The sequence below is a fragment of the Apostichopus japonicus genome, chromosome 15 (assembly GCF_037975245.1).
Source record: "Apostichopus japonicus isolate 1M-3 chromosome 15, ASM3797524v1, whole genome shotgun sequence".
Taxonomy (NCBI): Eukaryota; Metazoa; Echinodermata; class Holothuroidea; order Aspidochirotida; family Stichopodidae; genus Apostichopus; species Apostichopus japonicus.
In genome coordinates, this window is record NC_092575.1 from 28,815,799 (window position 1) to 28,833,934 (window position 18,136).

At 38.2% G+C, this 18,136-nt stretch overlaps 1 protein-coding gene across 7 annotated transcripts in view; it reads left to right on the top strand.

The window, feature by feature from the left end:
• Positions 1-18,136, top strand: part of LOC139981010 (transport and Golgi organization 2 homolog) — an 85,564-nt gene that overhangs the window by 62,916 nt on the left and 4,512 nt on the right. For all 7 annotated transcript variants that reach the window (XR_011797759.1, XM_071993111.1, XM_071993108.1 and 4 more), the window contains 3 exons: positions 5,539-5,653; positions 8,393-8,460; positions 11,195-11,342. Coding sequence is in view for 6 of the 7 variants with exons in the window: in XM_071993111.1 (XP_071849212.1) it covers positions 5,539-5,653; positions 8,393-8,460; positions 11,195-11,342 (331 nt within the window). In the remaining variant the exon portion in view is untranslated. The remainder of the gene's footprint in view (positions 1-5,538; positions 5,654-8,392; positions 8,461-11,194; positions 11,343-18,136) is intronic.

Here is an 18,136-nt window from a genome sequence, read left to right on the forward strand (position 1 = left end):
TTCCCCCATCATGTCCTGGTTGTATCCCTACTGATTAATCCTCTTCTTCCATTGTTAGTATGCCCATCATGTCCTGGTTGTATCCCTACTGATTAATCCTCTTCTTCCATTGTTTGTTCCCCCATCATGTCCTGGTTGTATCCCTACTGATTAATCCTCTTCTTCCATTGTTAGTACCCCCATCATGTCCTGGTTGTATCCCTACTGATTAATCCTCTTCTTCCATTGTTAGTATGCCCATCATGTCCTGGTTGTATCCTCACTGATTAATCCTCTTCTTCCATTGTTAGTATGCCCATCATGTCCTGGTTGTATCCCTACTGATTAATCCTCTTCTTCCATTGTTAGTACCCCCATCATGTCCTGGTTGTATCCCTACTGATTAATCCTCTTCTTCCATTGTTAGTACCCCCATCATGTCCTGGTTGTATCCCTACTGATTAATCCTCTTCTTCCATTGTTAGTACCCCCATCATGTCCTGGTTGTATCCCTACTGATTAATCCTCTTCTTTCATTGTTAGTACCCCAATCATATCCTGGTTGTATCCCTACTGATTAATCCTCTTCTTTCATTGTTAGTACCCCCATCATGTCCTGGTTGTATCCCTACTGATTAATCCTCTTCTTCCATAGTTAGTATGCCCATCATGTCCTGGTTGTATCCCTACTGATTAATCCTCTTCTTCCATTGTTAGTACCCCCATCATGTCCTGGTTGTATCCCTACTGATTAATCCTCTTCTTCCATTGTTAGTACCCCCATCATGTCCTGGTTGTATCCCTACTGATTAATCCTCTTCTTCCATTGTTAGTATGCCCATCATGTCCTGGTTGTATCCCTACTGATTAATCCTCTTCTTCCATTGTTAGTACCCCCATCATGTCCTGGTTGTATCCCTACTGATTAATCCTCTTCTTCCATTGTTAGTACCCCCATCATGTCCTGGTTGTATCCCTACTGATTAATCCTCTTCTTCCATTGTTAGTACCCCCATCATGTCCTGGTTGTATCCCTACTGATTAATCCTCTTCTTCCATTGTTAGTACCCCCATCATATCCTGGTTGTATCCTCACTGATTAATCCTCTTCTTCCATTGTTAGTATGCCCATCATGTCCTGGTTGTATCCCTACTGATTAATCCTCTTCTTCCATTGTTAGTACCCCCATCATGTCCTGGTTGTATCCCTACTGATTAATCCTCTTCTTCCATTGTTAGTACCCCCATCATGTCCTGGTTGTATCCCTACTGATTAATCCTCTTCTTCCATTGTTAGTACCCCCATCATGTCCTGGTTGTATCCCTACTGATTAATCCTCTTCTTCCATTGTTAGTACCCCCATCATGTCCTGGTTGTATCCCTACTGATTAATCCTCTTCTTCCATTGTTAGTACCCACATCATGTCCTGGTTGTATACCTTCTGTGTGGTATTCTTTCTTGTGCAGACACCATGAATTGCTCTATTTTATGGACATATATATACCATTATTCTCTCCAAGCCATATCCCTCCCCAAGTCATAACCCCCAAGTTACACCCCTCTATTCCTGAATACAACTCTACTTGGTAACTGACTCATCTCTTTACAAATTTCTCTTCATTAACACCTTAGCTGGTTACGTTTGTTAATGAACTTTTAAAATCTTGTAGTATTTTTCAGGCGCGTATCCAGGGGGAGGGGGGCGTTGGTGGCGCGACTCCTGGGTAAGAAAAAGAGGAGAGAAAAAAAAGAGAGAAGCAATAAGGGAAAAAATTGAGATTGTTCCTATCTGCATGAAAATGTGCGCCCCACAACCCTACGCCCCACCCCTCTCATCGCTTCCCGATGAGTTAAAACTTAATAAATGACCTTCGTCCGTAGTACCAAGACCTTGACAATTCTGGCAACACACCACTACATTGATAACAAGTGATTGGGTTGTATATTAGTGACGTCTAGAGGTCGTGCACTGACCTACATGGAATGCAGCATTCTAGAGGCATATATGATGTTGATGCAAATTGATCTAAAGAACAGAATATAAATTGAACATCATAAACTGCTAGTCAAAACCAGCTGATGTGGGGTATTAACTGTAAAACTACCATCATGTTAGGCAACATGTCAATCCATACAGGGTCAGTTTCAGAGAGATATATAAAAATATAAAAAGTTATTGAATTGTTGATTAAAATGCTTGAATAAATTATGTAATAGGCAGGTTAAAACCATGCAGATGCCTCTGCTAGCAATGTAAATCACGGTCCAAACGCTGACTAAAGTCATTATAGGTTTCTACATCGCAAATTATTCAACCTTCACAGTTGATGTCTTGTAACATATTAAATTAAACAGATTAAAACTTATATATGATCACGTATGTTAAAACATTCCAAACATAACATCTGCTATATAGTTAACTAATGACAATATTTTAAACATTCCAAACACAACATCTGCTCTAGTTTATTACTGACAGTTATTATTATCATCTGTTCTCTCCACGATTGCATTAGTTAACCTTACAACCCTCACAACCATAGCCATGTATCTCCTACACACCCACCTCAAGAATGAAGTGGGTATCTCCTACACACCCACCTCAAGAATGAAGTGGGTATCTCCTACACACCCACCTCAAGAATGAAGTGGGTATCTCCTACACACCTCAAGAATGAAGTGGGTATCTCCTACACACCCACCTCAAGAATGAAGTGGGTATCTCCTACACACCCACCTCAAGAATGAAGTGGGTATCTCCTACACACCCACCTCAAGAATGAAGTGGGTATCTCCTACACATCCACCTCAAGAATGAAGTGGGTATCTCCTACACACCTCAAGAATGAAGTGGGTATCTCCTACACACCCACCTCAAGAATGAAGTGGGTATCTCCTACACACCCACCTCAAGAATGAAGTGGGTATCTCCTACACACCCACCTCAAGAATGAAGTGGGTATCTCCTACACACCCACCTCAAGAATGAAGTGGAGACAAAGTATCAAATGGAAGAGTTTAGGAGGTATTCCAGATCTGGATTTGGACGGGGGAGGGGGGAGGGGGATGGGGGGGTCATTTCATCACAGTTACTTTCCAAACAGATCTTGTTCTTGCTTCCAACTATGACATTCAATGTTCAATGTTAGCCTGTTTGACTCGATACATGTAACACCGCATTAAAGCCCCTTTACACAGACCTGTGACACCATAATGAGTGAGATAAATAGAATGCTAGTCCACTGGGTATACACAGTGAGTGAGTGTCCAGAGCTAGGGTCCAGTATGAGTGTCCAGTATGTGTGTCCAGAGCTAGTGTCCAGTATGAGTAACCAGAGCTAGTGTCCAGTATGAGTGTCCAGAGCTAGAGTCCAGTATGAGTCTCCAGAGCTAGTTTCCAGTATGAGTCTCCAGAGCTAGTGTCCAATATGAGTGTCCAGAGCTAGTGTCCAGTATGAGTCTCCAGAGTTAGTGCCCAGTATCCAGAGTTAGTGTCCAATATGAGTCTCCAGAGCTAGTGTCCAGTATGAGTGTCCAGAGCTAGTGTCCAGTATGAGTCTCCAGTGTGAGTGTCCAGAGCTAGTCTATTAGGAACTATGCACATAGACTGCTCATTTAACTACTTCTTTCTTATAGCTTTCTTTTCAGTGCATTCTTTTTTCTATGTATTTTATGTATTGATTACATGTAAGTTTATTATTCCAATATATTATTTTCATTTATATTACCATATCTACACTAGTTCCCCATCTAGTTAATATAATAAATGTGTATTGTAATGGCAAAAGTACAAGTATTCCAAAAGTAGTTTAATCTGATATAGAGATTGGTGTTGCAAATAAATTGCTTTTCATTCCAAAGCTTCATTCCAGCTAAATTTTTGCATTCAAATGATTAGCTAGGGCTAGGTTCAATAGTCCCAGTGCTGTATTCAAATTACACTAGGGACTTTGTTCATCAGTTTAGTGCTATGTACAAGCAAATTATACTAGAGCTAGGCAGTCAAAGTGCTATATGCAAATACCTCAGATTGGTTCTTCAGTTCAGTGCTATATGCAAATAAGACAAGGACTAAATTCATCAGTCCACTGATGTATGCAAAATAGACAAATGCTACGTTAAGCAGTCCAGTGCTATGTACATGCAAATGAGACAAGGGCTAAGTTAAGCAGTCCAGTGCTATGTACATGCAAATTAGACAAGGGCTAAGTTAAGCAGTCCAGTGCTATGTACATGTAAATGAGACAAGGGCTAAGTTAATCAGTCCAGTGCTATGTACATGTGTAAAGCAGTCCAGTGCTATGTACATTCAAATTAGACAAGGGCTAAGCTAATCAGTCCAGTGCTATGTACATGCAAGTTGCACTAGAGCTTGGTTCATCAGTCCAGTACTATGTATGCAAATTGCACATATATGCAAATTAGACAAGGGCTAAGTTAAGCAGTCCAGTGCTATGTACATGCGAATTAGACAAGGGCTAAGTTAAGCAGTCCAGTGCTATGTACATGCGAATGAGACAAGGGCTAAGTTAAGCAGTCCAGTGCTATGAACATGCAAGTTAGACAAGGGCTAAGTTAAGCAGTCCAGTGCTATGTACATGTAAATGAGACAAGGGCTAAGTTAATCAGTCCAGTGCTATGTACATGTAAAGCAGTCCAGTGCTATGTACATTCAAATTAGACAAGGGCTAAGTTAAGCAGTCCAGTGCTATGCACATGCAAGTTGCACTAGGGCTTGGTTTATCAGTCCAGTACTATATATGCAAATTGCACATATATGCAAATTAGACAAGGGCTAAGTTAAGCAGTCCAGTGCTATGTACATGCGAATTAGACAAGGGCTAAGTTAAGCAGTCCAGTGCTATGTACATGCGAATGAGACAAGGGCTAAGTTAAGCAGTCCAGTGCTATGTACATGCAAATGAGACAAGGGCTAAGTTAAGCAGTCCAGTGCTATGTACATGCAAATTAGACAAGGGCTAAGTTAAGCAGTCCAGTGCTATGTACATGCAAATTAGACAAGGGCTAAGTTAAGCAGTCCAGTGCTATGTATGCAAATTGTACTATGGGCTTGGTTCATCAGTCCAGTGCTATGTACATGCAAATTGTACTATGGGCTTGGTTCATCAGTCCAGTGCTATGTATGCAAATTGCACTAGGGTTTGGTTCATCAATCAAGTGCTATGTATGCAAATTAGATAAGGGTAAGGTGCATCAGTTTGGTACTATATGCAAAACAGATTAGTGCTGATCCATTTGGTGCTATATGGATATGAGATTAGTGAAACAAAGCAACATTTATATCTTGCTCTGATTGTGTATTTGAATACTGAGATTAATGTTTATGGCTTCTATGGTGATATTTACATACACATTATTATACAATAATGTACTATGACATCATGCTCACAAACTAAGAGCTGTTATCCTTCTGTATATAGTCAAAAAGTTATAGAATTATTAAATCGAAGGTTAAAACTCTTAGTGAACTATCAACACTAATCTGCTTAGAAGGGGGTTGATTAAAATCTGTCTCCTTCTGTTTCTCTCACGGCAGGTTCTCTGGTCAAAGATTTTATTCTTGGCGATGCTAGCCCAGAGGCATATACTACACTGGTATCAAAAGAGGGCAGCCTGTATAATCCATTCAATCTTATTTGTATTGAATTTAGGTAATTATGTTCATGTTAACGACACTGATCAACTACCAAATACAAAACTTGGCATTGTTTTCAAATGCCAAAAGGAAGTGATTAAGTCATATTTTGCAAGCTTTGCAAAGAAGACTGTGAATTCTGAGAATGTTGACATGACCTTTAAAAGGGGCCAGAAAGTAGGTGTCATGTGAGGTGTGTTGTGAAGTAATAGCAATTTCTATTTAGTTAACAATGTTACATATGTTGCGGTTAGAATCGTAAATAATTAAATTCAAACTACATACATTCAAGCTAAACACATGTTTAATATCTTTACATTAAGTTCAGCCATAATCTTGATATCTTTGATCAAATTTCTTCAAACTACAATTTATGATTCCTTCTTTCTACTGCTGAGTTGTTAAGTATGTATTGTTAACATGTATGTTTGCCAAATACAGTAACTGTTTGCTAGATGAAAACATCTCCACCAGACAAAAAGACCATTCAATGCTGTTATTGGTATGACTTTATCCTACAGATCTAAGAAGCAGTGAGAAAGTCTAAGAGATTTACTAAAACTAACCTCCCCAATACACTGCAGGGCCACTAGTACAGTAAAGACTAGGAAACAGATAATAGAGAAAAGTATATCTACAATACTAACCTCCCCAAATCACTGCAGGGCCACTAGTACAGTAAAGACTAGGAAACAGATAATAGAGAAGAGTATATCTACAATACTAACCTCCCCAAATCACTGCAGGGCCACTAGTACAGTAAAGACTAGGAAACAGATAATAGAGAAAAGTATATCTACAATACTAACCTCCCCAAATCACTGCAGGGCCACTAGTACAGTAAAGACTAGGAAACAGATAATAGAGAAGAGTATATCTACAATACTAACCTCCCCAAATCACTGCAGGGCCACTAGTACAGTAAAGACTAGGAAACAGATAATAGAGAAAAGTATATCTACAATACTAACCTCCCCAAATCACTGCAGGGCCACTAGTACAGTAAAGACTAGGAAACAGATAATAGAGAAAAGTATATCTACAATACTAACCTCCCCAAATCACTGCAGGGCCACTAGTACAGTAAAGACTAGGAAACAGATAATAGAGAAAAGTATATCTACAATACTAGCCTCCCCAAATCACTGCAGGGCCACTAGTACAGTAAAGACTAGGAAACAGATAATAGAGAAGAGTATATCTACAATACTAACCTCCCCAAATCACTGCAGGGCCACTAGTACAGTAAAGACTAGGAAACAGATAATAGAGAAAAGTATATCTACAATACTAACCTCCCCAAATCACTGCAGGGCCACTAGTACAGTAAAGACTAGGAAACAGATAATAGAGAAAAGTATATCTACATTACTAACCTCGCCAAATCACAGCAGGGCCACTAGTACAGTAAAGACTAGGAAACAGATAATAGAGAAAAGTATATCTACAATACTAACCTCCCCAAATCACTGCAGGGCCACTAGTACAGTAAAGACTAGGAAACAGATAATAGAGAAAAGTATATCTACAATACTAACCTCCCCAAATCACTGCAGGGCCACTAGTACAGTAAAGACTAGGAAACAGATAAAAGAGAAAAGTATATCTACAATACTAACCTCCCCAAATCACTGCAGGGCCACTAGTACAGTAAAGACTAGGAAACAGATAATAGAGAAAAGTATATCTACAATACTAACCTCCCCAAATCACTGCAGGGCCACTAGTACAGTAAAGACTAGGAAACAGATAAAAGAGAAAAGTATATCTACAATACTAACCTCCCCAAATCACTGCAGGGCCACTAGTACAGTAAAGACTAGGAAACAGATAATAGAGAAAAGTATATCTACAATACTAACCTCCCCAAATCACTGCAGGGCCACTAGTACAGTAAAGACTAGGAAACAGATAATAGAGAAAAGTATATCTACAATACTAACCTCCCCAAATCACTGCAGGGCCACTAGTACAGTAAAGACTAGGAAACAGATAATAGAGAAAAGTATATCTACAATACTAACCTCCCCAAATCACTGCAGGGTCACTAGTACAGTAAAGACTAGGAAACAGATAATAGAGAAAAGTATATCTACAATACTAACCTCCCCAAATCACTGCAGGGCCACTAGTACAGTAAAGACTAGGAAACAGATAATAGAGAAAAGTATATCTACAATACTAACCTCCCCAAATCACTGCAGGGTCACTAGTACAGTAAAGACTAGGAAACAGATAATAGAGAAGAGTATATCTACAATACTAACCTCCCCAAATCACTGCAGGGCCACTAGTACAGTAAAGACTAGGAAACAGATAATAGAGAAAAGTATATCTACAATACTAACCTCCCCAAATCACTGCAGGGCCACTAGTACAGTAAAGACTAGGAAACAGATAATAGAGAAGAGTATATCTACAATACTAACCTCCCCAAATCACTGCAGGGCCACTAGTACAGTAAAGACTAGGAAACAGATAATAGAGAAAAGTATATCTACAATACTAACCTCCCCAAATCACTGCAGGGTCACTAGTACAGTAAAGACTAGGAAACAGATAATAGAGAAAAGTATATCTACAATACTAACCTCCCCAAATCACTGCAGGGCCACTAGTACAGTAAAGACTAGGAAACAGATAATAGAGAAGAGTATATCTACAATACTAACCTCCCCAAATCACTGGGCCACTACACAAGTTGTTCTCATTTTATATACTGTCCTTTTACTTTCCATTTCTTTTTATCTTGCAGACATTCAAAGTGTGATGCCTTTTACTATTCTAACAAGACTGGGGAGCATCCTACCAGAATTGAACCAGGTGAGGCTTGGCTGATTGTATTGTATCTATTATGTGCATGTTTATTAACTTCCTGATTGTACTGTATCTATTTGTGCATGTTTATTAAGTTCCTGATTGTACTGTACCTATTTGTGCATGTTTATTAAGTTCCTGATTGTACTGTATCTATTTGTGCATGTTTATTAAGTTCCTGATTGTACTGTACCTATTTGTGCATGTTTATTAAGTTCCTGATTGTACTGTATCTATTATGTGCATGTTTATTAAGTTCCTGATTGTACTGTATCTATTTGTGCATGTTTATTAAGTTCCTGATTGTACTGTACCTATTTGTGCATGTTTATTAAGTTCCTGATTGTACTGTATCTATTATGTGCATGTTTATTAACTTCCTGATTGTACTGTATCTATTTGTGCATGTTTATTAAGTTCCTGATTGTACTGTATCTATTTGTGCATGTTTATTAAGTTCCTGATTGTACTGTATCTATTTGTGCATGTTTATTAAGTTCCTGATTGTACTGTATCTATTTGTGCATGTTTATTAAGTTCCTGATTGTACTGTACCTATTTGTGCATGTTTATTAAGTTCCTGATTGTACTGTATCTATTATGTGCATGTTTATTAACTTCCTGATTGTACTGTATCTATTTGTGCATGTTTATTAAGTTCCTGATTGTACTGTATCTATTTGTGCATGTTTATTAAGTTCCTGATTGTACTGTATCTATATGTGCATGTTTATTAAGTATAGTAAGATGGGGTAAAAAAAAACGTTTCCTTAAAGTCTAACATAAAACTCGTTAGGTAGATGCTTAGGTAGATATTTTAGCATTGTCAGTTGACAAATGGGAATACCTTCCTAAATAGCCATAATAAAAATTTCAATCACAATGAGTAAAGGAGAAATTCCAGAAAAGGGGTGGGTTTTTTTTACCCCGGCTGTTAGTCATTTTTGGGGTAAAAAAAAACCCTGCTGGGGTAAAAAAATCCACACTGTTAAAACAACATACTACCAAAGAAAATGTGCAAAACCACCAGAAATATTTTCAGCACACTTTAGAAAAGCTTTATTTGGGCATTTTCAATCGAGTTCTGCATGAATTAACCTATTGCCAAACGATAAACTCCGGGAAACACACCCCACCTTCCGAGACTAAGCAAGATGTTATTAAGACTGTTTAATACCCCCTAAAACATTATTGACCATGTTTTAAGAGTTTTATTCTATATATTAGTATTACATCCAGCTGTGGGGTTGGGACTTAGGGTAGAGATTAATTTAGGACTCTAAAAATAACAAGATAACCATATATACAGCAGACATATATTGTGTTAGGCTATAACACTAGGCTAACATAGCAATAACTTAGGTTAAGAACAGGGAACAGTTAGTTATAAAAATGTAAATTATTATATTGGTAGAAATTAGAGGAGCATAGATGTACTCCCTGTGTCAATCATATAGCAATTCTAACATTCTGTGATAAATATAAACCATTTTGGGAGGAAATTAGGACTGGTCTTTTTTTACCCCAAACGGACACTAAACCCTGGGGTAAAAAAAACCCACGTCATTCGAGAAAAATGTCGGATCGTGCTGGTAATTACATTACTGATTCATGTAGGTACACCTCTTGTTATCATAACCAAGAAAAAAAAACCTCGATATCAGTTCTAATTTTTTTGCGGGATAAAGTTAAAGGACAGTGTTCAGAACTTAAATATTTGCTATTTTTAGAGTATGGGAAAAATCGGCGCTTAAAGTATCGGTACGCTGATGGAAAAGAATAGTAACAATCATAAAGTATGTCAGAATTGACTTGGGCACCATGGTTTTCACATACACCATACAAAAATGTGTTTCTATTTCTCACGACTTGTAGTGGGGGTGGGTTTTGTTTTACCCCAACTACCCTGTGTTTTTTTTTTACCCCGTCTAAACTGTATCTATTTGTGCATGTTTATTAAGTTCCTGATTGTACTGTATCTATTTGTGCATGTTTATTAAGTTCCTGTTTGTACTGTATCTATTTGTGCATGTTTATTAAGTTCCTGATTGTACTGTATCTATTTGTGCATGTTTATTAAGTTCCTGATTGTACTGTATCTATTTGTGCATGTTTATTAAGTTCCTGATTGTACTGTATCTATTTGTGCATGTTTATTAAGTTCCTGATTGTACTGTATCTATTTGTGCATGTTTATTAAGTTCCTGATTGTACTGTATCTATTTGTGCATGTGTATTGAGTTCCTGTTTGTACTGTATCTATTTGTGCATGTTTATTGGTTATTCTTTCAGTAAGTTGACCATATTTACTTTGCTTCCTGGTTTACCTGTCTCCTCAAACCTCAGCACTCTGACTCAAGCATGCCTATATTGAACTGGTCTTTTAGCACTGCATGCTCTTATCAATTTTTCACTATCACTCCACAGTAAGTATAATGACTATTGCTTCCATACATGATATATTGCCTACAGCACACCCTCCACAATAAATATAATGACTGGTATTCACATGCTGGCAGTATTAATGCCTATACATGTACACAGGCCTATACACACACACAGGCCTATAGTATTCCCTGTACATGAGTATCTCTGGAGTATTACATGAATGGTACACAATGAACAGGAGGATGGCTTGGCACAGACACAGCTGTCCAGCTATCAATGTCATATCTGTACTCCACAATGATTGCTCTAATTTATATGTCAACCTTGTTGTCTTCACACTCTATAATCTCAGGGGTCCATGGCTGTTCAAATTCTGCTTTTGATAAACCTTGGCCCAAAGCCAGCCATGTGAAGACCAAGTTAAATGAAGTTGTCAGCTCAACATCAGAGGAAACAGAAGTGATACAGAAACTGTTTGATGTTTTTCATAACGACCAAAGGTATTTACACTGTCATATATTTGCATTGATGACCGTTCTATGTATACATATATCTCTGCTAACATATTTCTTTCAGACAAAGTTTGCCATGTGTTTACGGTTTCAACATTTAAAGTGGGCCGGTTTATGGTTGCCATACCCATGGTATGTTTTTGAAGGAACCTTTAAAAGTTAGTGCTGCCTTTATTCAGCCAGGACAAGGGCAATAGAAGTCTTTTAAAGCTGTACGTCTTACAATATACAAGTTTACTTTGGGCCTATAACATGTTCATAATCTCAAGCAGAATCAATGGGGGTATCATAAACATTACTATATATATTATAACGATATATTTCGTTATTCATAGTCATGCCTGACTTGTTATATTGAAGAAGCTATGTTTGCAGCTACATGATGTCTCCCATGAAACAAATAATCTTATCATAAAGCATGTAGGTCAAGCTCAAAAGTAATCTTTAAGTTTGTTGATCTCAGATATTGTTGATCTCAGAACTGATCTCAGATATGTAATAACCCAAGAAACTCCATTACTTCAAACAAAATGTCAGGTCCATCCTGATGTAGGTCTATTTATAGTGTGAGCCTATATTCATATCTGGTACAGTGTTGACTTCAAATAAAGGGTAATGTCACTGGCCTTGGAGGATAAACTATTTTTGAAGAGTTATGCTGTCTTCATTATGTAAACAGCTGAAACTACCACTTTTTAGGGTTGGATTGAAACAATCTATGGTATTAATACTACAATCAATAAGGTGTATCGCCAGGCATGTAACTGTATAAGCGCTAGCTTCTAACATTAAGTGCTTCCATTGTCTGTGCACAGTGATCTTCTTCATGAAGAAGAAATAAGCTATAAAACAATTGTTTGTTTTCCAACAAGTAGATGTTTGTAGCTACTCATTGCTCAGTATCTTAAATAAGAGCCTTCTTGTGCAATTGTCATTAAAAGAGGTTACTTAAAACATTGTTGCATTAATAGGTTGTACAGGCTGCCAAGTTGTAACTAGAAACCTTTGTATGTCTGCTGGAATGACTCTTAAACACAGGTTCTAGAATCATGCTGGGAGGAATGGTCAAGCAACCTTTGTACAGTATGTCTGCTGGAATGACTCAGTCTTAAACACAGGTTCTAGAATCATGCTAGGAGGAATGGTCAAGCAACCTTTGTACAGTATGTCTGCTGGAATGCCTCTTAAACACAGGTTCTAGAATCATGCTAGGAGGAATGGTCAAGCAACCTTTGTACAGTATGTCTGCTGGAATGACTCTTAAACACAGGTTCTAGAATCATGCTGGGAGGAATGGTCAAGCAACCTTTGTACAGTATGTCTGCTGGAATGCTTCTTAAACACAGGTTCTAGAATCATGCTGGGAGGAATGGTCAAGCAACCTTTGTACAGTATATCTGCTGGAATGCCTCTTAAACACAGGTTCTAGAATCATGCTGGGAGGAATGGTCAAGCAACCTTTGTACAGTATGTCTGCTGGAATGACTCTTAAACACAGGTTCTAGAATCATGCTGGGAGGAATGGTCAAGCAACCTTTGTACAGTATGTCTGCTGGAATGCCTCTTAAACACAGGTTCTAGAATCATGCTGGGAGGAATGGTCAAGCAACCTTTGTACAGTATGTCTACTGGAATGACTCTTAAACACAGGTTCTAGAATCATGCTGGGAGGAATGGTCAAGCAACCTTTGTACAGTATGTCTGCTGGAATGACTCTTAAACACAGGTTCTAGAATCATGCTGGGAGGAACGGTCAAGCAACCTTTGTACAGTATGTCTGCTGGAATGACTCTTAAACACAGGTTCTAGAATCATGCTGGGAGGAACGGTCAAGCAACCTTTGTACAGTATGTCTGCTGGAATGACTCTTAAATACATATTCTAGAATCATGCTGGGAGGAATGGTCAAGCAACCTTTGTACAGTATGTCTGCTGGAATGGCTCTTAAACACAGTTTCTAGAATCATGCTGGGAGGAATGGTCAAGCAACCTTTGTACAGTATGTCTGCTGGAATGGCTCTTAAACACAGGTTCTAGAATCATGCTAGGAGGAATGGTCAAGCAACCTTTGTACAGTATGTCTGCTGGAATGCCTCTTAAACACAGGTTCTAGAATCATGCTAGGAGGAATGGTCAAGCAACCTTTGTACAGTATGTCTGCTGGAATGACTCAGTCTTAAACACAGGTTCTAGAATCATGCTAGGAGGAATGGTCAAACAACCTTTGTACAGTATGTCTGCTGGAATGGCTCTTAAACACAGGTTCTAGAATCATGCTGGGAGGAATGGTCAAGCAACCTTTGTACAGTATGTCTGCTGGAATGACTCTTAAACACAGGTTCTAGAATCATGCTAGGAGGAATGGTCAAGCAACCTTTGTACAGTATGTCTGCTGGAATGACTCTTAAACACAGGTTCTAGAATCATGCTAGGAGGAATGGTCAAGCAACCTTTGTACAGTATGTCTGCTGGAATGACTCTTAAACACAGGTTCTAGAATCATGCTAGGAGGAATGGTCAAGCAACCTTTGTATGTCTGCTGGAATGACTCGTAAACACAGGTTCTAGAATCATGCTAGGAGGAATGGTCAAGCAACCTTTGTACAGTATGTCTGCTGGAATGACTCTTAAACACAGGTTCTAGAATCATGCTAGGAGGAATGGTCAAGCAACCTTTGTACAGTATGTCTGCTGGAATGACTCGTAAACACAGGTTCTAGAATCATGCTAGGAGGAATGGTCAAGCAACCTTTGTATGTCTGCTGGAATGACTCGTAAACACAGGTTCTAGAATCATGCTAGGAGGAATGGTCAAGCAACCTTTGTATGTCTGCTGGAATGACTCGTAAACACAGGTTCTAGAATCATGCTAGGAGGAATGGTCTAGCTGGATAACACTGTCAAATTGGAAGGTTATTTATATTTCTATGTCAGAAAATGAGAGTTCAGCTGAAACCTTACCTTGACATCTGTTAACAATTGCAGGGCCATAAAAAAAAAATTGGTGTATATCCCAATTTTGCTAGAAGAATGTTGAAGTTGCACGATGTTATGAATAAAATGCAGGCAAACTGTTAGTCATTGTTTGGCTTCCAACCCTGACTAGTTTTTATTGTGCTATTTAAAGTAACCTGTGCCATGTTTAGGGCAGATTGTTGGTTGTATATCCATGGTAACATCATCCAAACATTGTAACATAAAATATATTGTTGGCAGGTTATTAGGTCATACCATATATACAACATGGTCCTCATTTTGGTTTGAAACCATGACTTTGAGCAGTCAGTTAAAGTTTTTACAGCATCAATGCTTCATTACCTTCTATATTTTTGTTAGCGACTGTTTTAGTTTTATTGCCAAATGTACTAACACTGGTTTAAAAATATAAAAGCTGGAATCTTGTCATCTGAAACATTCAAACTAGGACAGGGTTAGCATTGTTTGGTCCTTGCAATGACCTTTATCAGTACAATAAAGCAGTGTAGTAGACCTAGTGGTTGTATGATCTTTATGAAGCTTAAAGCATCAAAGCATGGTAATGGTACTAGGAATTGAAGAGAGAACAGATGGACCTATACAACCTTGTATTAAATATGAAACATGCTCATTCTTGTTCATTCATCCTTTTCAATAATATCTGTTAATGTTGGAAATTTCAACTTACATTTTATAACTCTCAGAAAAAGTTGCAAATCTTTGGCTTTTGATTGAAATGAGAATTTCGTAATTAATAGACTGAAAAGAGACTATAATATCTTTCCTGCCTGGATACGTATATAAGCAATCCCACATGTCTTGCAGTTTCTTATCTTGTGGTGTTTATCTCTGTCATCATGTTCATGGCAGTAAAATTAAACAACATTTGTGATCATAGCATTCATATGTACAATTACAATACAGGACAATTACTAAAGAAGATCCATATACTCAACCACATATAATAATACATTTGTGAACTGCAACCGATTCCACTCCTTGAAAGATAAATCCAGTGATAAATTCTAAGCACGCTAGTTAAATTTGCATTCCGTTTGTAGGTAGTTTTTTTGAGATGATTGATGTTTTCAGAATTTTTACCACATTGCATGTGATTCAAACTGGTTCATATCACTGCTGGACACTGTTACTAATGTAACCAGGATCCTAAGCTTATGTTTCATTTTCTAGTTAGATGAATGACTGATTTTCCACTAAATCAAGGCTTCATTTGAACATATATCAGTGGTTCATTCCAATTTCAAATTGCTGCAATTTCAAATTAATTATGGCCATCTGACAGAACATTCAATAATTAGTCACTTTTTTGTGTTCATTGGATGAAAAACATGTGAGATTTGGATAACTTTGTTCTCTTCAAAAGGGTTCACCATCAATCAGTATTTATTTTCGGACACAACAAACAGCAAAGGAGAATAAATAATGCACAAGAAGTCTGAGAATGATTTAGATGTTAACAAGCTAAAACAATATCTTACAATATTACCAACAATTTCAATATTCTTGTCTGTTTATAGCAACACCTACAACTATTGCTGTCATAGATTTAAATTGTAACAGCAATATCCTGACAAACTAAACATGTTAAATATAAACATTTTGAAAGATTTACAGTCCATTTCTGAAATATTACTAGGGATCTGCAAGGGTTAGTCCTTGCCATATAATAATATTCATTGCACATATCTATCTTACACCTAGTTTTGTGTTTTCCATAGTTCTGCAGTGCTGTGTGTAACATATGATATAGGTATCAATGGCAAAGAAGGAATGATGTATGAATAGGCAATGTAAATGTGTGTAACATATGATATAGGTATCAATGGCAAAGAAGGAATGATGTATGAATAGGCAATGTAAATGTGTGTAACATATGATATAGGTATCAATGGCAAAGAAGGAATGATGTATGAATAGGCAATGTAAATGTGTGTAACATATGATATAGGTATCAATGGCAAAGAAGGAATGATGTATGAATAGGCAATGTAAATGTGTGTAACATATGATATAGGTATCAATGGCAAAGAAGGAATGATGTATGAATAGGCAATGAAATTGAAAGCACTTGAAAGACTAATTGCTTAATAAAAACCTCAAGTGTCTTCTTGAAACTGAGTAGTATGAGGACTTTGATCTGTTAAAATACAGTGTGTAACGGTCATCAGTTAGGACTTCAGGGTGAGACAGGAAGGACCCGCCATCATTTATGGCTTTTAAGTTTATAGCATTATTTACACTTCCTTATAACATAGATTAATATGCTGTTGGCTGAGTAGAAAATGCATTGTTTGTTTACAGTATCAGTAGATAAAAATTGCAAATAAGATATTAATATGTTATCAAACTTGACAGAAGAAAAAGGAACAATATCTAGGAACAAGGTGTAGCTATTTCAATACTCAACAAAAACCTGAAAATTGTACAAATATTGGCTGAACTACTTTGCTTAGTTCTAGGGAAGCCTCTGTGCATTGCAATAATAACTGAAACCGATAGAAATGTCTGTATGGGCTGCAACACAATGAAAGGCAATAGTTGAAATGAGCTAACAGTTATGTTCATTATTGAACACAAAGAGCAAAACACAATGTACTTAGTTAGGTCTAATGTTTGTATCTTGGATGTAAAGCAAGATAAATTAGCTCTTACTGAAGGAAGCCATTAGAGGGAGCTATTGCTAAATGGTTGATACAATTTGAAAGTAGGTCGCTGTTGTTAAGGTGCTAAAGACACTATGAAAGATCGTTGGCATTTTTATTAATGAGAGCAGGTGGCAGAAATTCAGTTAACTTGTTAATGTGCCCATCCATTTGCCAAAGATCTCACTATGTATAACCTCTCCACTCCCCACCCCAAAACACACATAAGACTCCTCCTCCTCCACTCCCCACCCCCAAACACACGCATCACTCATTCTCCTCCACTCCCCGCCCCAAACACACATAAGACTCCTCCTCCACTTCCCACCCCCAAATACACACATATCAATCATCCTCCTCCACTCTCCACCCCCAAACACACACATATCAATCATCCTCCTCCACTCTCCACCCCCAAACACACCCATGTCACTCATCTTCATCCACTCTCCACCCCAAACACACACATATAACTTATCCTCCTCCACTCTCCAATCCCCAACGCACACTTATCACTCATCCTTCACTCTCCACCCCAAACACACACATATCACTCATCCTCCACTCTCCACTCCAAACACACACATATCACTCATCCTCCTCCACTCTCCACCCCCAAACACACACATCTCACTCACCTTCATCCATTCCCCCACCTCAAACACACACATATCACTCATCCTCCACTCTCCAACCCCAAACACACACATATCACTCATCCTCCTCCACTCTCCACCCCCAAACACACCCATATCACTCATCTTCATCCATTCCCCCACCTCAAACACACACATATCACTCATCCTCCACTATCCACCCCCAAACAGACACATATCACTCATCCTCCACTCTCCACCTCAAACACACACATATCCCTCATCCTCCACTCTCCACCCCCAAACACACCCATATCACTCATCTTCATCCATTCCCCCACCTCAAACACACACATATCACTCATCCTCCACTCTCCACCCCAAGCACACACATATCACTCATCCTCCACTCTCCAACCCCAAACACACACATATCACTCATCCTCCTCCACTCTCCACCCCCAAACACACCCATATCACTCATCTTCATCCATTCCCCCACCTCAAACACACACATATCACTCATCCTCCACTATCCACCCCCAAA